The following is a 14,756-nucleotide window of genomic DNA, read 5'->3' on the forward strand; positions in this document are numbered from 1 at the left end:
AACAAATACATGAGTTTCCAAGGGCTTATTATATCTTGTGTCCTTTTATTGTTTGAGAACCAATCAGATCAGCAAACTGTTGGTTAGCAAAGTTCCTTTTAATTGCTATAATCCTACCTCCCAACTTGATTGAAAAAAGGAACCAGGTTCTCAACAGAATTAATATCCATCCATCCCTTCTCTCTGGTGATATGTTTTTTTAACCACTCCCCCCCCACCCGCCAAAGATTTTATTTATTTATTTGACAGAGAGAGAGAGAGAGAGAGAGAGAGAGAGCATGAGCCCCAGGGGAGGGGCAGAGGTAGAGGGAGAAGCAGGCTCTCTGCTGAGCAGGGAGCCTGATGCAGAACTTGATCCCAGGACCCTGACACCATGACCTGAGTCAAAGGTAGATGCTTCACCAATGGAGCCACCTGGGTGCCCCAGCGGTGCTGTTTCAAAATGCGAAGTTCATCTGGAAGAGTTTTGAGTCGAGCTGACCCACGTTGCCTGTGGAGAGCAGCTGCAGGGTTTGGCCGCAAAGGGCCAAGGGACTGCGTGTCCACTGCAGCCATGAAACTGCCTGCGAAGGAGTCTTCCTGCCAGAGTGTGTCCTGCTGCTGGTCTGACGGACAAGGCTGGGGCCCAGCGGAGAGCTGGGGAGGAGTCAGGGAGAGGCCTTGCATCCTGTCCTCTGAAAATCTACAGAGTCCAGGATTTAATTTTGAACTCAAAACACTACGGAGGTCTGTGTTTATGTATGTCTGTGGGAATGTTCCTTAAAGCAAGCTCACTTGGGAAAGGAAGTAAAGACTCCATGTATCATATTTTTAAATGTATACAAGTCTTCCTGGGGGTGCCATAATTTGATTCTTTAAAAGAAAAAAAAAACACCCTGAACCCTCCATAAGATTACATGCATAGATTGATACCACAGTTTGGTTTCCGTACGACACCCTGAGCTCTCCCGGCGCTTACGAAAGCAGAGGGTCACCTATGGACACCATCTAGTGCCTCCGTGTGTCCTGGCTCTCACATCTCCATTTAAGAACGTGATGTGGTTTTGCTTTTTTCTTACCCGGGACACACTTAGTGACAAGGAAGTGACAGTCCTATAGTTGGGGTCGCCCAGCCTCAGGGACACTGCAGGGCCATGTTCAACAACACTAGGACAGCCTGCAATGCAAGACTGATATTTTTTTCTTTTAAGATTTTATTTATTTGAGAATGAGAGAGAGAGAGAGAGCACGAGGAGGGTGAGGGGCAGACGGAGAAGCAGACTCCCAGCTGGGCATGGAGCCCAATGCAGAGCTCGATCTCAGGCCCCTGGGATCGTGACCTGGGCTGAAGGTAGCCGCACAACCAATGGAGCCCCAAGACTGGTATTTTCCCATCATCTCTAGTTCCTACTGTGATATAAGGGCCACAGACGATGCCCTCCAGAGGTTCTGTTTTTGCACGCGGAGCCAGGGCTCGAGGGCTCAAGCCAGCATTTCCCAAGGTCAGTTTACTCCTCCAACCGTGAGGACCCCTGTTGCTAGGTCGACAGAATTTTCAGATCTTTCCCTGGTACCTCTTGATACCCAAGAGTTTGTACATCAGGATATCCCTTAGGACTTTCAAAAGCCGTACCATCACCTTCACGTACGGTACCCCCCTAATTCAGAAGTTTTAGTCTTTTGTGCGTGTTTTAAGGAAGCCGTCCAGGAGCTCTGACCTGCCGTGTGCCTGTGGAAGCCCACGTGGGCCTCGGGGGTCGAGGAGGGGAGGTGGTGCTTGCTGTTCACGGGGTGGCCCCTGGGGGCTGGTTACAAACGCAGACTCTCAGGCCCCACCTGGACCCACTGAATCAGAACCCGCCTCTGAGTAGCTTCCCAGCAGATTCAAATGCAAGATACAATTTGAAAAGCGCCAAAACGGCCTACGTACAAGATCCCTGCCAACATGGGGACGATGGCAGTTACGTCGCAACCTGCCCCGGCCTGTTGAGTTCTGTTACGTCGAGCACGACCTGCTTCTGTTCTCTTGTTGCTCGGAGGCCCCCCTGCCCACCCAGATCGGAGAAAAATCGCTCAAATGTTTGACAGTGCCTTTTGTGTCTCCTAGCAGATTGCCCTTCCCTACCCTTGTCAGTCTTACAAGCTGCTTAGCAGTTGTCAAAAATGATGTTATAACCTGTCTGGAAGCCTGTCTGATCTGCTATCATAATCCTATTGACCTGCCAAGCCTCGTGATTCAGGATAGTTAGAACTGGGCACATGAATGTGGATTATGGGTGGGGAAATTTAGTCTGCTTCGTGAAGATCTGTTTGGACGTGTTCGATTCTCTGACGCCAAGACAAGCAAGTGGTTATTTCCTAAATCAGGCTGCACATGGACTCAAGTTTAGAAATATATACCCCAGTATCTATTTAGCCGATATCTATATTGTAAAACACATGCAATAGTATCTTATTATAGCATCACATTAAGTGACAACACTGGGTTTTTTTTTTACTTGTTTAGCAAACCAATGCCATTTTTTAATAAAAGATTTTATTTGTTTATTCATGAGAGACAGAGACAGAGAGAGAGGCAGAGACACAGGCAGAGGGAGAAGCAGGCTCCATGCAGGGGGCCTGAGGTGAGACTCGATCCCAGGACCCTGGGGTCACCGCCGGAGCTGAAGGCAGATGCTCAACTGCTGAGCCACCCGGGTGCCCCAAGAACTATCACCTCGAGACTGTTGGGTTATAGACAAAATCCGTTACTGTCCTATAGGGCAACAAACTGTAAACCCTGGACTTACCATTTCTGCTGGACAGAAATTATTTGTCTCTGCCAAACAAAAATCTCAACTAGCCTGTCACGTTATGAAGTCTGAGACCTCTCGTCGGGAGTGAACAGTGAACAGAGCGTTGTCCCTTCTGTCATCCTTGGGTGGCCTTTTCCCCCCATGGGACATTAGAACGAGGTATTTTTTGAGGCCTCATGTCCAAGTTTTATGCCATGTTTCCCGACACGCTTCCAGAAAACCGTTCCCGGTTAAGAATGTGAACATAATCTCTAACGAAGCCTTAAGTGTCCTCCCTTGGAAAGTGAGCATTTATTTTAAAATGGCAGGAGGTGAAAGCTGGCATAGGTCCATAGTTACTCCTAAGCTTAGTGAGCTTGCAGAAAGTCCTTTTCAAAGCTTTCTCTTTATGGCCTTAGTCTTAGATTTGTGCCCGGATAGCAGGTGGCTCAGACGACAGTCACTGCGAAGAGGGGCAGCGGCGACAGCGTGTCCACTCAAAGGGCCACCAACAGCAGGAGATTCCAGCTACGTTCACACCAGGTGGCAAGGTAACCCTCCGGCCTTTCCTCGGTCCCTGTGAACGCTGGTGTGTTTCAATAGGAAATTAATATTTTTTGAGCTCCTGCAGTCGCCCTCCCTCCCCTATGCGTATGCTAATCACACACCAGCGGGCTTCTGTCTGTGATCATTCATATTCATATTCATGAACAGCCTCGCCTCTTGCCGTTTGGCTTCTACTGAGCCTCACTTGCATTATTCTCAGAAATGGAACCAGTTGTGAGCTAGCATGGGAACGAGCACGTATTCAGTGTGTTAACTGGGAAACATCGATCGATAACTAAAGGTTATCTTCTAGAATGATCGTAGGAGTTTGGATTTTTCTTTTTTTTTTTTTTTCTGCGCCCCCCCCCCCCCCCCCCCAGTTTGTTTTAGTGTCAGGGTCTGCTCGCCTTGAGAGCATTCACTGAGCGTACAAAGAAGCGGGTCTTGGCTTTTACTCTGCTCCTGGCTTCAGCTCGCTCCGTGAAGGCAGCCAAGGGCAGAGAGGGCCCTTCACACTCTCAGCGGGGGACCTGGCGGAGGGGAAGATGCCAGAATCTTGGAGTTCTCTCAGCATAAATAGTTCCGAGATCTGAATGCATTCTTTCCTAACAATTGAATGAATGGTTTGGGCGCCCCCCCTTCTTTCTAGCTAGCTGACCTTGGGTTGTGCCGTCCCCTCAATAGCATTCCTCGGGGAAGATGTTTGGAGATCGAATGTGAATTTGTCGCAGAAAAGCTGCATATGGGAATGGGATGTAGGGTCAGAATTCACAAAGCCGGCGGTTCTCAGGGTTGGGGCCTGCGGCTGCAATTTCTGGAGAGTTCCCCAGGAGGAGCGCTTCTGTTTGGCTAAGAATAGAAACGTTACTTTAATGTGTTTCTCTCGACACTGAACTTCGTGCTGATAGTTGGGCTCTTTGGTTAGCGATCTTTCCTGGACAATCCAGATGGCCAGTCTTATAGTTTTGTTTTCGGGAACAAGACATAATAAAGCTCAAGCTTTTATCTAAATACTAAGTTTATAACTGAAGATGACGATAGGCACAAGAATCATCTGTTTGCATTTCGACTTTGGAAAATGTCAGTCTCATGTAATTTTTTTTTTCCCCAAATAATTTAAAAGCTTTTTGTTTAAACCCAGGAATGGTAAATTGAATGAACCTTTAGGTTCATTATGTCTCAAATAGCGCACTTGGTAAGTAGGCTAGCCCTGGCAGTGGTACCTTTATTTTAAATGTTGGTTAGGGGGGATCCCTGGGTGGCGCAGCGGTGTGGCGCCTGCCTTTGGCCCAGGGCGCGATACTGGAGACCCGGGATCGAATCCCACGTCGGGCTCCTGGCATGGAGCCTGCTTCTCCCTCTGCCTATGTCTCTGCCTCTCTCTCTCTCTCATTCTGTGACTATCATAAATAAATAAAAAAATAAAAAAAATTCTTTAAATGTTGGTTAGGTCTTGGAGAAATGGTAGGTTGGCTATCATCTAGATGCTTGGGGGTGTTTCCTTCCTTGGCATGATATAAGCATCTATAAGCATCAGTTCATTGTTTCTGTGTTCGTCTATTTTGAAACATTCTGATTTTAACATCCTGATTCCTTCACCAGGATTATATTTCTATTATAATAAAATAACGGGTGTTGGGGCTAGAAAATCTATAAAATATTGCAAGGCATGGTGAAGATAGTAATCATCTGTAATATACAAATAGGGAAAAAAAACCCTACTTTTAATATTTGTTTATTTCCTTCTGCTATTTCGCCCATGCATGCAAGTACATATTTACATAGAACCAGGAGCATCCTCTGTGCCAAGTTTGTATTCTGCTTGATATTATCTCCCACTTATGGTCACTTTGAAACCACAGAAAATAAGGCTCCAGAAATGCATCTTCTCAAATGTAAAATGTTCATTCCAAATTAGTACATATTTTTATCCTATTATAGAACGCTTGATTTATATCTTCCCAGATTCTTCTTATGATGCGTGACCCTTGTGCTATTTTTTGCTTGTTTGTGTTTTTGGATTGTTCTCTAGTGGAGCATGTGTTAGTTTCTGGGCTTAATTGGTATGAATTGAGCTAACCCAACAAGAATCTTCCCTATACATAAATCTGTGAGCAGCTTGATTATTTTCTTTGGTTTTTGTTTTGTTTTGTTTTGTTTTTAAAGAATAAACACCTAAGAGTGGAATAATTGGGTCAAAGTGGTGAATATTTTGTATATTCTGTATACTTCATAGTCTATATTCATAGAAAGGAGTTTTAACCGCCCCCCCCCAAGTAAGGAACATCCAGTCTATCATTTTCATCCTCGTGTCTTTCCCTACCATGCTTTTGGCACCATTCTGTTTACCTGGTCCCCCGTGCCGTTCACATCTCCCTGTCCACCGCACAGGCTTTCCCTCTGTCCCCTCTGCCCCTCCCGTGACGTGCACCTGCTCGGAACAGCATTGTCGCAGGCCTGGCTGCCGACTCCCCACCTCTGCCCTCACGCCCTCTGCACTGACCTCTGCCCGCAGCCCGTCCAGCCCTCCCAGGGGCCTGGGAACTGTTTTCTCTCCGGCCCTGAGTACTGTGCCGGACGGTAGAGGTTCCAGAGAAAAATCACCTCCTCATTCGGAATTTGCCAGAATCAAATCAGCAGACGCTGTTCTGAGATGGAGATTCTTGTCAGTTTCTGTCATTTCTCTGAATTCAGTAGCTTGAAAAAATTAATATAAAAAGCTGTTCTTGAGTTTTTTATTTTATTTTATTTTTTATTTATTTATGATAGTCACAGAGAGAGAGAGAGAGAGGCAGAGACATAGGCAGAGGGAGAAGCAGGCTCCATGCACCGGGAGCCCAATGTGGGATTCGATCCCGGGTCTCCAGGATCGCGCCCTGGGCCAAAGGCAGGCGCTAAACCGCCGCGCCACCCAGGGATCCCATGTTCTTGAGTTTTTAAGCATTATCATCCTTATTTTTAGAAGCTGCTTTGGATACTTTTCTTACTAGAAATGTAGAGCCCCAAATAGGAAAGCTCACTGGAGATGGTTCAAGTAGTTTCCTTATAAAAAATACCTAAATGTCTTTATTAAGGCAGCCCGGGTGGCTCAGCGGTTTGGCGCCGCCTTCAGCCCAGGGCCTGATCCTGGAGACCTGGGATCGAGTCCCACGTCGGGCTCCCTGCATGGAGCCTGCTTCTCCCTCTGCCTGTGTCTCTGCCCCCCCCCCTCTGTGTCTCTAATAAATAAATAAAATCTTAAAAACAATAAATGTCTTTATTACAAGATCACCTTTTATGGCAGAAAATCCAATGTGTGGCCAGTAGGAACGAAACTATGCCAGAAGCACGTGGCTAGGGTTCCTCTTGCCGCAAAGGCTAGGGCCGCGGACCCAAGGAGTGTGGCCTCCTGGTGCCCTGGAGACTGTTCCCACCAGATGTCTGGGGATCGGTGACCGTAGTTACAAAAAAGACCGAAGGAAGGAAGGAAGGAAGGAAGGAAGGAAGGAAGGCAGGCAACTTGTCTTTTCTGTCTGGAGACAACGGGTCTCAACTCTTACGGATCGTCAGGGTAAGAGAAAGGCATTCACTTGTCCCCGTCACTGCGAACCGAGCATCTGCTCCACGGAGGCTCTACTGTGCCATGTGCCAGGGTCCACGGAGGCTCTACTGTGACGTGTGCCAGGGTCCACGGAGGCTCTACTGTGACGTGTGCCAGGGTGCGGGGTACTCGGGCGGCCCATCACGGCCTTGGCGGGCCCCGGGGGAAAGCACGCGGCCACGGGACAAAGGCAACGTAAGGGAAGGGCTCCGCGAGCGGTGGGAAGCAAGGACCTTCCCGCTGGGTTCAGGGAGAGGTTAGCCCCAAGTGCGGTGATGCGCGAAGCTATTTTGGAAAGGAAATAGCTTTTGAGCTGAGCCTCGGATGAACCGATAGGATCTTGAGAGACGGTCCAAGGGACGTACACGAAAGGAATGCGAACCCCGGGTTGCCGCATCGCACCGGGCAGGTTTGCGGGGAGCAGGTGGCCGTGTGACCGCGACGGCCGAGTTCAACGGGGAGGGTGGGGGGAGCCCCCCAGAACCGTAGGCTCATCAAACCCTTATCGCACTGGACTCTGCTCGCAATCTGCAGGCTGTCGGCCCTCGGGGTTTGTATCTAGGCTTCTGCTACCTCGGTGACTCGTGGGGTGTTAGACGCAGGCGCCCAGGCCGCCCCGGTCCCCGGGGTTCCAACGCACCCGCGCGGGAAAGTTGGAGAAAGTGCTACTGAAGCCGCGCTCAGGACGGCAGTCCCTGACGCGGTGGCACCGTGGCACCCTGGCGCGGTGACTCGAAGGTCAGAGCCCTGGGTGGTGACAGCGGGAGCAGGATCGTGTGTCGAAGGGGCCCGGGTTATGGGCTGCGGGCAGGGCTGGCTGTGAGCTTCCAGGCGGGGGGCTGGGGTGCCCCCAACAGCGCATGGAGAACACGTGAATCTCCCCAACACCTAGGGATGGAGCCTGGCCCCCACCCTCCTGCAGAGCTGCCTCCTGGCCCCACCCTGTAACCACCTCTGGACTTGGGGGGGGGAATCTGGCACCTGTTCTTGGACCTGCCTGAGCCCCCTGGTGCCTCCTGCTGCCGGACCGTAGGTGTTGGGACAGCCTGGCTGGGCCCCCGCTCCCTTGGCCAGGCTGGGTGCTTGGGTGCTCCGGGCCTGCAGCCACCCCCCACCCGCAGTGCCTGCCCCAGCGGCTTGAGGGCCGGTGGGCCTTGCCCTTGCCCTTCGATCCCTGCTTGTCGGGGTCCCCAGACTCTGTCCCTGGGAACCCGGCGGTTCCCGCAGGAAGCAGCCGAGGCTCCGGACACCACAGGGGACAGGCCTCTGCGCCTTGCCGGGCCCTCTGCCCGGGGGTTTCAGAGCAGCCCCGGGTTGTAGAAATTGAGGCAAAATGACTCTTGTCCCCCTGGCTCCTTCAGCGCTCAGACGGCACGTGGGTGGGGCTGCCCACCGGGTACAGGCCTGTTGGGGTGTTGGCTACGCGGCCTCATCGGCCCTGGGTCTCCTCCTTTCCCTAGATGCGTGGTCCTTCAAAACGTGCAGGGCCACTTACGCTCGGTCCCCACCACCGGTCACCAGGCCCCCCAGGCCCTGTGGAGGTCACGGCCGGGCTCACCTGCGACACCCGCTCACCTGGGGTCGGAAGGGAGAAGAGGAGACACAACCCTTCCACGTGGGTGTTGGGAGATGGTGTCAGTGTCAGTGTCAGGCGCGCCCAGCGCCGGCTCAGCCCTGGTCTCCCCCGCAGGACGTGCTGGGCGGCATCGCGGTGACGGCGGTGCTGCTGGTGCTCACCTACCCGGCCTGGAGCCTCATCGACCGCCTGGACTCGGCCAGCCCGGTGCTCCCCGTGTGCGCCGCCGTGGTGCCCTTCCTGCTGTGCTACCACTACCCGGCGCCCGACTTCTACAGCCCGACCCGCGCCGACACCACCACCATCCTGGCCGCGGGCGCGGGCGTCACCATCGGCTCCTGGATCAACCACTTCTTCCAGCTGGCGGCCGCCCCCGCCCCGGCCCCCGCGCCCCCGCCGCGCCCCCCGGGCCCCCCGGGCCTCCCGCCGCTCCCGCCCCCGCTCTCGCTCTCGCTCTGGCTCTCGGCCGCGGCCGCGGGGCTGGCGCTGAGCCTCACCAAGTTCGCGGTGGGCATCGCGCTGGTCCTCGCCGTGCGCCGGCTGGTCCAGGCGCTGTCGCTGCAGGTGCTGTGCTCGTGGTTCCGGGTGGTCCCGCGGGACAAGGAGGCCCGGCGGAGGCTGGAGATCGAGGTGCCTTACAAGTTCGTCACCTACGCGTCCGTGGGCATCTGCGCCACCACCTTCGTGCCCATGCTGCACAGGTTTCTGGGGTTGCCCTGACCCTCACCCCCACCTGGAGGCCGGCCCACCGGACCGGGGAGCAAACCGGAGCACAGTGCGGTGGGCGAGTCGCGTCCACATGTGTTTTTCCTTAAAAAAAAAAAAAAAGTCCTTAGGCCCCACGCGTGTTCCGCTGGCCCCTGCGGTAAGCGCTGCTGCGGTGAGAGGAAGGCCCGTGGCCGGGCTGCCGGCGTGGGTGCATCCTGCGGCGGGAAGTGGGCCTGACCCCGTGAGCTTGGGCAGCGGGAACGCGGCCTGGCCCGGGAGACCGGGGCGACAGGCTGATCGCAGGGGCTGGAGGTCAGGCTCACCTTGCGCATGGCGGGGCCTCCTGTCCAGACTGGCCACTTGGCTCCGGAGAAGGGGCCGCAGCGTATAAAACTGCATCCTTCGGTTGGCGGGGGTGGGGGGCGCTTTTTGGTCCTGAGGTCACTAGACTGTGCCCCTGGGTGGCAGCAGGATGTACCCCCGGGGCAGGAGCCCGCACCCTGCTGAGCCCTGGCCCCGGGGGTGTGCGCATCTACCCCCCCCACATTCACAGGTGGGTTTTGCAGAACCCCAGGTGGCGTGGGGACCCTCCTCACCCACGGAGCCCACTGGCCGGCCCACCTCTCCCCATCAGGGCTCCTCCGAGTGTCCTGCGCTCTCCCACTTCTGGGGACCGAGACCAGCCCAGGACCCACCTGGGGTTTCATGGTCCCGCGTAAACCCTGCGAGGGCAGATCCGCAGACCCGATGAACTGGATCCCTCCTGCGGCCTGATGGGGGGACAGGCCTCCCGGACATCACCCTCCATTCCTCAGCTCTTTCCTGCACAGGATCAGGGGCTCCCTTCCATCCCCCTCACCCTCATCTCTGGGCAATCTTGAGGGTAATGAATGCAAGAACGGCGCCCAGGTGTCCAGCTGACCTAACACCCAGGCCTCAAGCCAGGGGAGCCCTCCTGGGGCCTAGGAAGGCCACCTGACCTGCGAACATCCACAGGTTCCCTCTGCCGGCGCCTCTTCAGTCCTTAACCCTAAGGAGGAAGCCTCCAGAACTTTCTGAACCGTGAGCAAAAGCGCAGACGTCAGGAGGCCTGTGGTCTCCTCGCTCAGACTTCATGCCCGCCTGGGACAACAGGCTCCTGCTTCTGCCTCCGGGGTGAAAACTGAAAACCCCACTTGTTCTGATTTCAAATATGTTCCCCAACCTTTGTGCTGGGATGATGCGCGGCTTCGTGCCCCCGTCAACAGAGAACGACGTCTAGAAAGATGCTCTGCTTCTCCCTCAAATCCGTCCCCCGGCTTCGGCTGCTAGTGCACCACGAGGGAGGGACCGAGGAGCCCAACCTAGAGGCGCCCCTGCCCTGGGCCGCCCCCAGCCCTCCCAACCCCCCACCCCCACTCCCCCACCCCAGCGGAGGGTGAGGCCCCTTCCCGGCAGCCCTGATATTCCCACAAGAATGATCTCCGTTGATTTTTCTGAGGCCAATGGGCGAAAGGATGGGGTCTCCCGCCTGAATCTTGAGAGGAGGGGCTGTAGCTGCCAAGCAGCGGGCCGTGGCGGTTCCTGCAAACGCGTGTGTGATTTTTAATGCTGTCCTTTAAGTCCCCACGACGGGACAGCCATCGGCTGTGGTATCGTCTTTATGTGAATGCAGTTAAGGCTGCAATTACACGGACCTCGCAGGGGTGGACTGAGGACATTGGCCTTAGCGCGGGAATCATGCTGTCGTGGTTGGTCACTTTTTAAAGAAATGTGCTGTTTGCACCTGGAGAAAGGAGAGGTGTCCGTCGTGAGGACGATTTTAGTCTCTGTGGCCTGGAGCGAGGCGGCCCTGCACGCACCTCCCACGCCGCAGGCCCCACCCCAGGCCTGTGCCTTCCACACGGAGGCCTAGGCCGCCCGCCCGCCGCTGCCTTGGGGCCATTAGGGTTTCTCTCCCTGGGAGAGACTGCCCCCTGCCGGTGCAGCCGCAGCCTGGACGGAGCCCCAGTGCGGCCCCAGTGCGGCCCCAGTGCAGCCCCAGTGCGGCCCCAGTGCGGCCCCTGTGCAGCCCCTGTGCAGCCCCTGTGCAGCCCCTGTGCAGCCCGGGAGATGAATCTGCAAGCCAAGCTCCCCGCGGTGCGTCCAGCATGGTGTAGGGCCCGCGGCCTGGCCAAGCCTGCGTGTGCAAGCCGTGACCCCAACGCCCTCGGATGACGGGCGCCTCCAGGAGCCCACCAGAAGGCGCCAGGTCTGGAATATTCCTGCTCCCAGCACCCCGGGGCCTGCCTGCCCCAGCAGCCTTCTAACCGGCCGGCCCCCACGCTGGTTTTGCCCCCGACCTGCAGCGCCACAGCAGGTGCAGAAGGACACACAGAGGGGACCCTGAGCTGAAACCCCTGGGTGGCGGTGCCCGGAATCCCTGTACCAACATGCCTGCTGGTCGCCGGGTGACACGGCATCTTCTCCCCGCAGTGGGCGACTCGTGCTTCCCGAGTGTAACCAAAGCATGTGCTGTTTCGGGCCGTGTGCTCCGGGTTTCTATTTTGGGAGCCTTCGGCTGTCTTGCTCATGTACTGTATGTAAATTCATTCTTTTTAAAATAAAATCATTTTTTTTTTGGTTTGATTAGGACTTCTTATTAAATGTTTCACAATCCAGTGCTGTGCTCCCCTGGATCATCCCCCCGCCCCCCAGCCCCCCAGCTGCCCCCCTTCAGGGTTCACGGGGACCTGAGTTGAGAAGAGGCAGCGAAATGAAAGGACAGGCGCTGTGATCCCGTTGGTGTCCTGCTCCCACACGCGGTGCTGCTGAGCGTCGGGCGGCCCTCGTGTGACACGCAGCAAGTGGGGCGGGTGCCCCCTGTGACCCCTTGATGCTGGAAGGAATCCTCTCACCATGGACACACGGCAGCGTGTCCCGTTGGGTAAGTGTGATGGGCGCTGCGGGTCGAGGTGACGAGAAGGTTCTGGTCAGTGGGTGCACGGAGTCCTGGGAGCGTGACCCCGTGACCCCGTCCCCGCCGACTGCCCGCACCCCCTTTGCTGCCTGAGATAACAGAGGCAAGGCCGAGGCTCCGACCCACTGACGCTTTGATTACCTGCGAGGCGGGCACGGGGGGCACGGGGGGCACGGGGGGCACAGGGAGCCCCCAGGACGCAGGAGGCTCCGGGACGCTGAGGCTGCGGCCACTGAGTGGAGGCTCCAGCCCTGTGGCTCCGTGGGGTGCACGGGGAGGTGCGGGCAGGGAGGTACCGGGGTCCTGCGTGGGGATGCGTGGCTGGCCGGAGAGGCCCCCAACACCTGCAGCTCTTCTAGGGAGAACCAGACCGAACCGGGCTGGTGACGGTGTAGCAGTGACAGTGGTGGCGGGGGCGGGACAGAGGGCGAGCAAGGGCGCCTTGGACACGCAGAACCGAGCCACGAGGACGGGGTAGTGGGGGGAGGCTGAGAAAGCCCCTCAGTCCCTCCCCGGCCATCCCTGTGGCGCCATTCCAGAGACGGCGACATCCAGAGGCGACGTCCAAGTGCCCTGTGCCGACCCGTTTGGATCCCAAGGAGCCGGCCGTGGGCGCCCTCCCTCAGCCACCCTGGTGTGGCCCCCCCCACCCAGCGGCGGCGTCCCAGGGAGCCTTGGGCCGTCCTCGGTCACCGCGGCCAGGTCCCTGTAGCCAGGCAGGTCCCCACAGTCAGGTCCCCGCAGTCAGGTGGGTCCCCACGGCCAGGCAGGTCCCCGCGGCCAGGCAGGTCCCCACGGCCAGGCAGGTCCCCGCAGCCAGGCGGGTCCCCGCAGCCAGGCAGGTCCCCGCGGCCAGGCAGGTCCCCACGGCGAGGCAGGTCCCCGCGGCCAGGCAGGTCCCCGCAGTCAGGCGGGTCCCCACGGCCAAGCAAGTCCCCGCAGCCAGGCAGGTCCCCACGGCCAGGCAGGTCCCCGCGGCCAGGCAGGTCCCCGCAGCCAGGCGGGTCCCCACGGCGAGGCAGGTCCCCGCGGCCAGGCAGGTCCCCGCCGCAGGGTGCGCGCCCACCGAGGAGCCGCCGGCGGCCTCACAAGGCGCTGACCGCACCCAGGCGCGGGACCGTGGGGGGCGGCCGTTTGCCTGGAAGCGGCCTGTTTTGATTTATTTTTTCAGACTTGAATTTCGAGTGCGCCCAGGGCTTTGCCGTCTACAGGTGGCCTCGCTGACCGCAGCCCCGTTCTGTCCTGGGAGCAGAGGCTCTGCGGGGAGGCTGCGGCCGCACCTGGGCCCAGGCTGCCCTCCCGGGTGCCCGCGAGACGGAAGGAGCGGCCGGGACCGTGGACGGACGCGGGGCTCCGCTGGCCGCAGCCGCAGGGCGGGGAAGCTCGGAGCCCACGTCCTCCCTCCTGTCCACGTCCGTCCACCGGCCTGACAGACGGACTAGAGGAGCGCGGGCGCCGCCAGCAGTTCCGGCCGCGCCGCAGCCGCCTCGGCCTGGGTCTCGGGCAGGCCCCCGGGGCAGCACCTCCGGACAACACGAGCCTCCACAGCCCCCGGGGCCGTTTTAAGTGGGTGCCGGTGACGTTCCTTGGCTGGAAAACTCTTTTTTGGGGTTGGGGGGACCCCAGCTTAGGGTCCGCTTCTCACGGAGTCCGCCCTGCTGTGGCCGCGGGCGCGAGTGCCCTTTCCCCGCCGTATTCCTGTCCTAGGTTTCGCGGCCGGACGCGCAGGTGTCGGTCTTCCAGCCCCGATTTGTCCTTCCTCCAGCCTGTCGGGCAGATGGGACACGGTTACCGGACGTCCTCCCTATTCGTTTATCATCCCTCATCTTTCTCGCTTTTTTTTTTAGACATTTTATCTACTTATTCATGAGAGACACACGGAGAGGCAGGGACACAGGCAGAGGGAGGAGCAGGCTCCTGCAGGAGCCCGACGTGGGACTCGATCCCGGGACCCCGGGGTCACGACCTGGGCTGAAGGTGGCCCTAAGCCGCCGAGCCACCCGGGCCGCCCCTGTCACTTTCTGATTCCTTCCCCCCGTCCTCATGGTCACCGGGCTTCCCCGCTTCCGGCCGCCTGGCGACGCGCGGTCACCCTTGCTGCCAACTATCCGCTGCTGGCCGCGGCGGTCGGTGCTGCGACAACTACTCAGCAGCTCAGCCCGGGCCGGGCCGCAGCCCATTCCCTGGGGACAGTCCCTGCGCTCGTGTCCCTCGGCTTCGTCGGGCGGAAGTAGCGCAGCACACGGTCCGGGGTTGGGTGAGGGCGCCCCGGCCGTCGGAGTCCCCAGCTCGACTGGCCCCGGGTGGGCGCTGCCGGCCGCCTCCTTTGGGTCCGCGTGGACGTGGGAGGCCTCGTGAGCGCAGGCGGGTGGCCCGCGGCCCCTCCCAGAGGCATCTGTCTGTGGGGCCGCCCTTCCCTGCACACTGCGTGCCTAGCAGGTGCCCAGCAGGTCCCAGCAGGTCCCAACAGGTGCCCAGCAGGTCCCAGCAGCTGCCCAGCAGGTCCTAGCAGGTCCCAGCAGGCGCCCAGCAGGTCCCAACAGGTACCCAGCAGGTCCCAACAGGTCCCAGCCAGCAGGCAGCCAGCAGGTCCTAGCAGGTCCCAGCAGGTCCCAGCCAGCAGGCACCCAGCAGGTCGTAGCAGGTCCCAGTAGG

At 57.8% G+C, this 14,756-nt stretch overlaps 1 protein-coding gene across 3 annotated transcripts in view; it reads left to right on the forward strand.

Moving 5' to 3' along the window:
- SGPP2 (sphingosine-1-phosphate phosphatase 2) overlaps window positions 1-11,770 on the forward strand; it is a 104,684-nt gene extending 92,914 nt beyond the window's left edge. For all 3 annotated transcript variants that reach the window (XM_041737152.1, XM_041737153.1, XM_041737154.1), the window contains one exon: window positions 8,570-11,770. In XM_041737152.1, the coding sequence (XP_041593086.1) occupies window positions 8,570-9,175 (606 nt within the window). In that variant the 3' untranslated portion in view covers window positions 9,176-11,770. The remainder of the gene's footprint in view (window positions 1-8,569) is intronic.
- Window positions 11,771-14,756: the final 2,986 nt, after the last annotated feature.

Source organism: Vulpes lagopus, chromosome 22 (assembly GCF_018345385.1).
Source record: "Vulpes lagopus strain Blue_001 chromosome 22, ASM1834538v1, whole genome shotgun sequence".
NCBI classification, from domain to species: Eukaryota; Metazoa; Chordata; class Mammalia; order Carnivora; family Canidae; genus Vulpes; species Vulpes lagopus.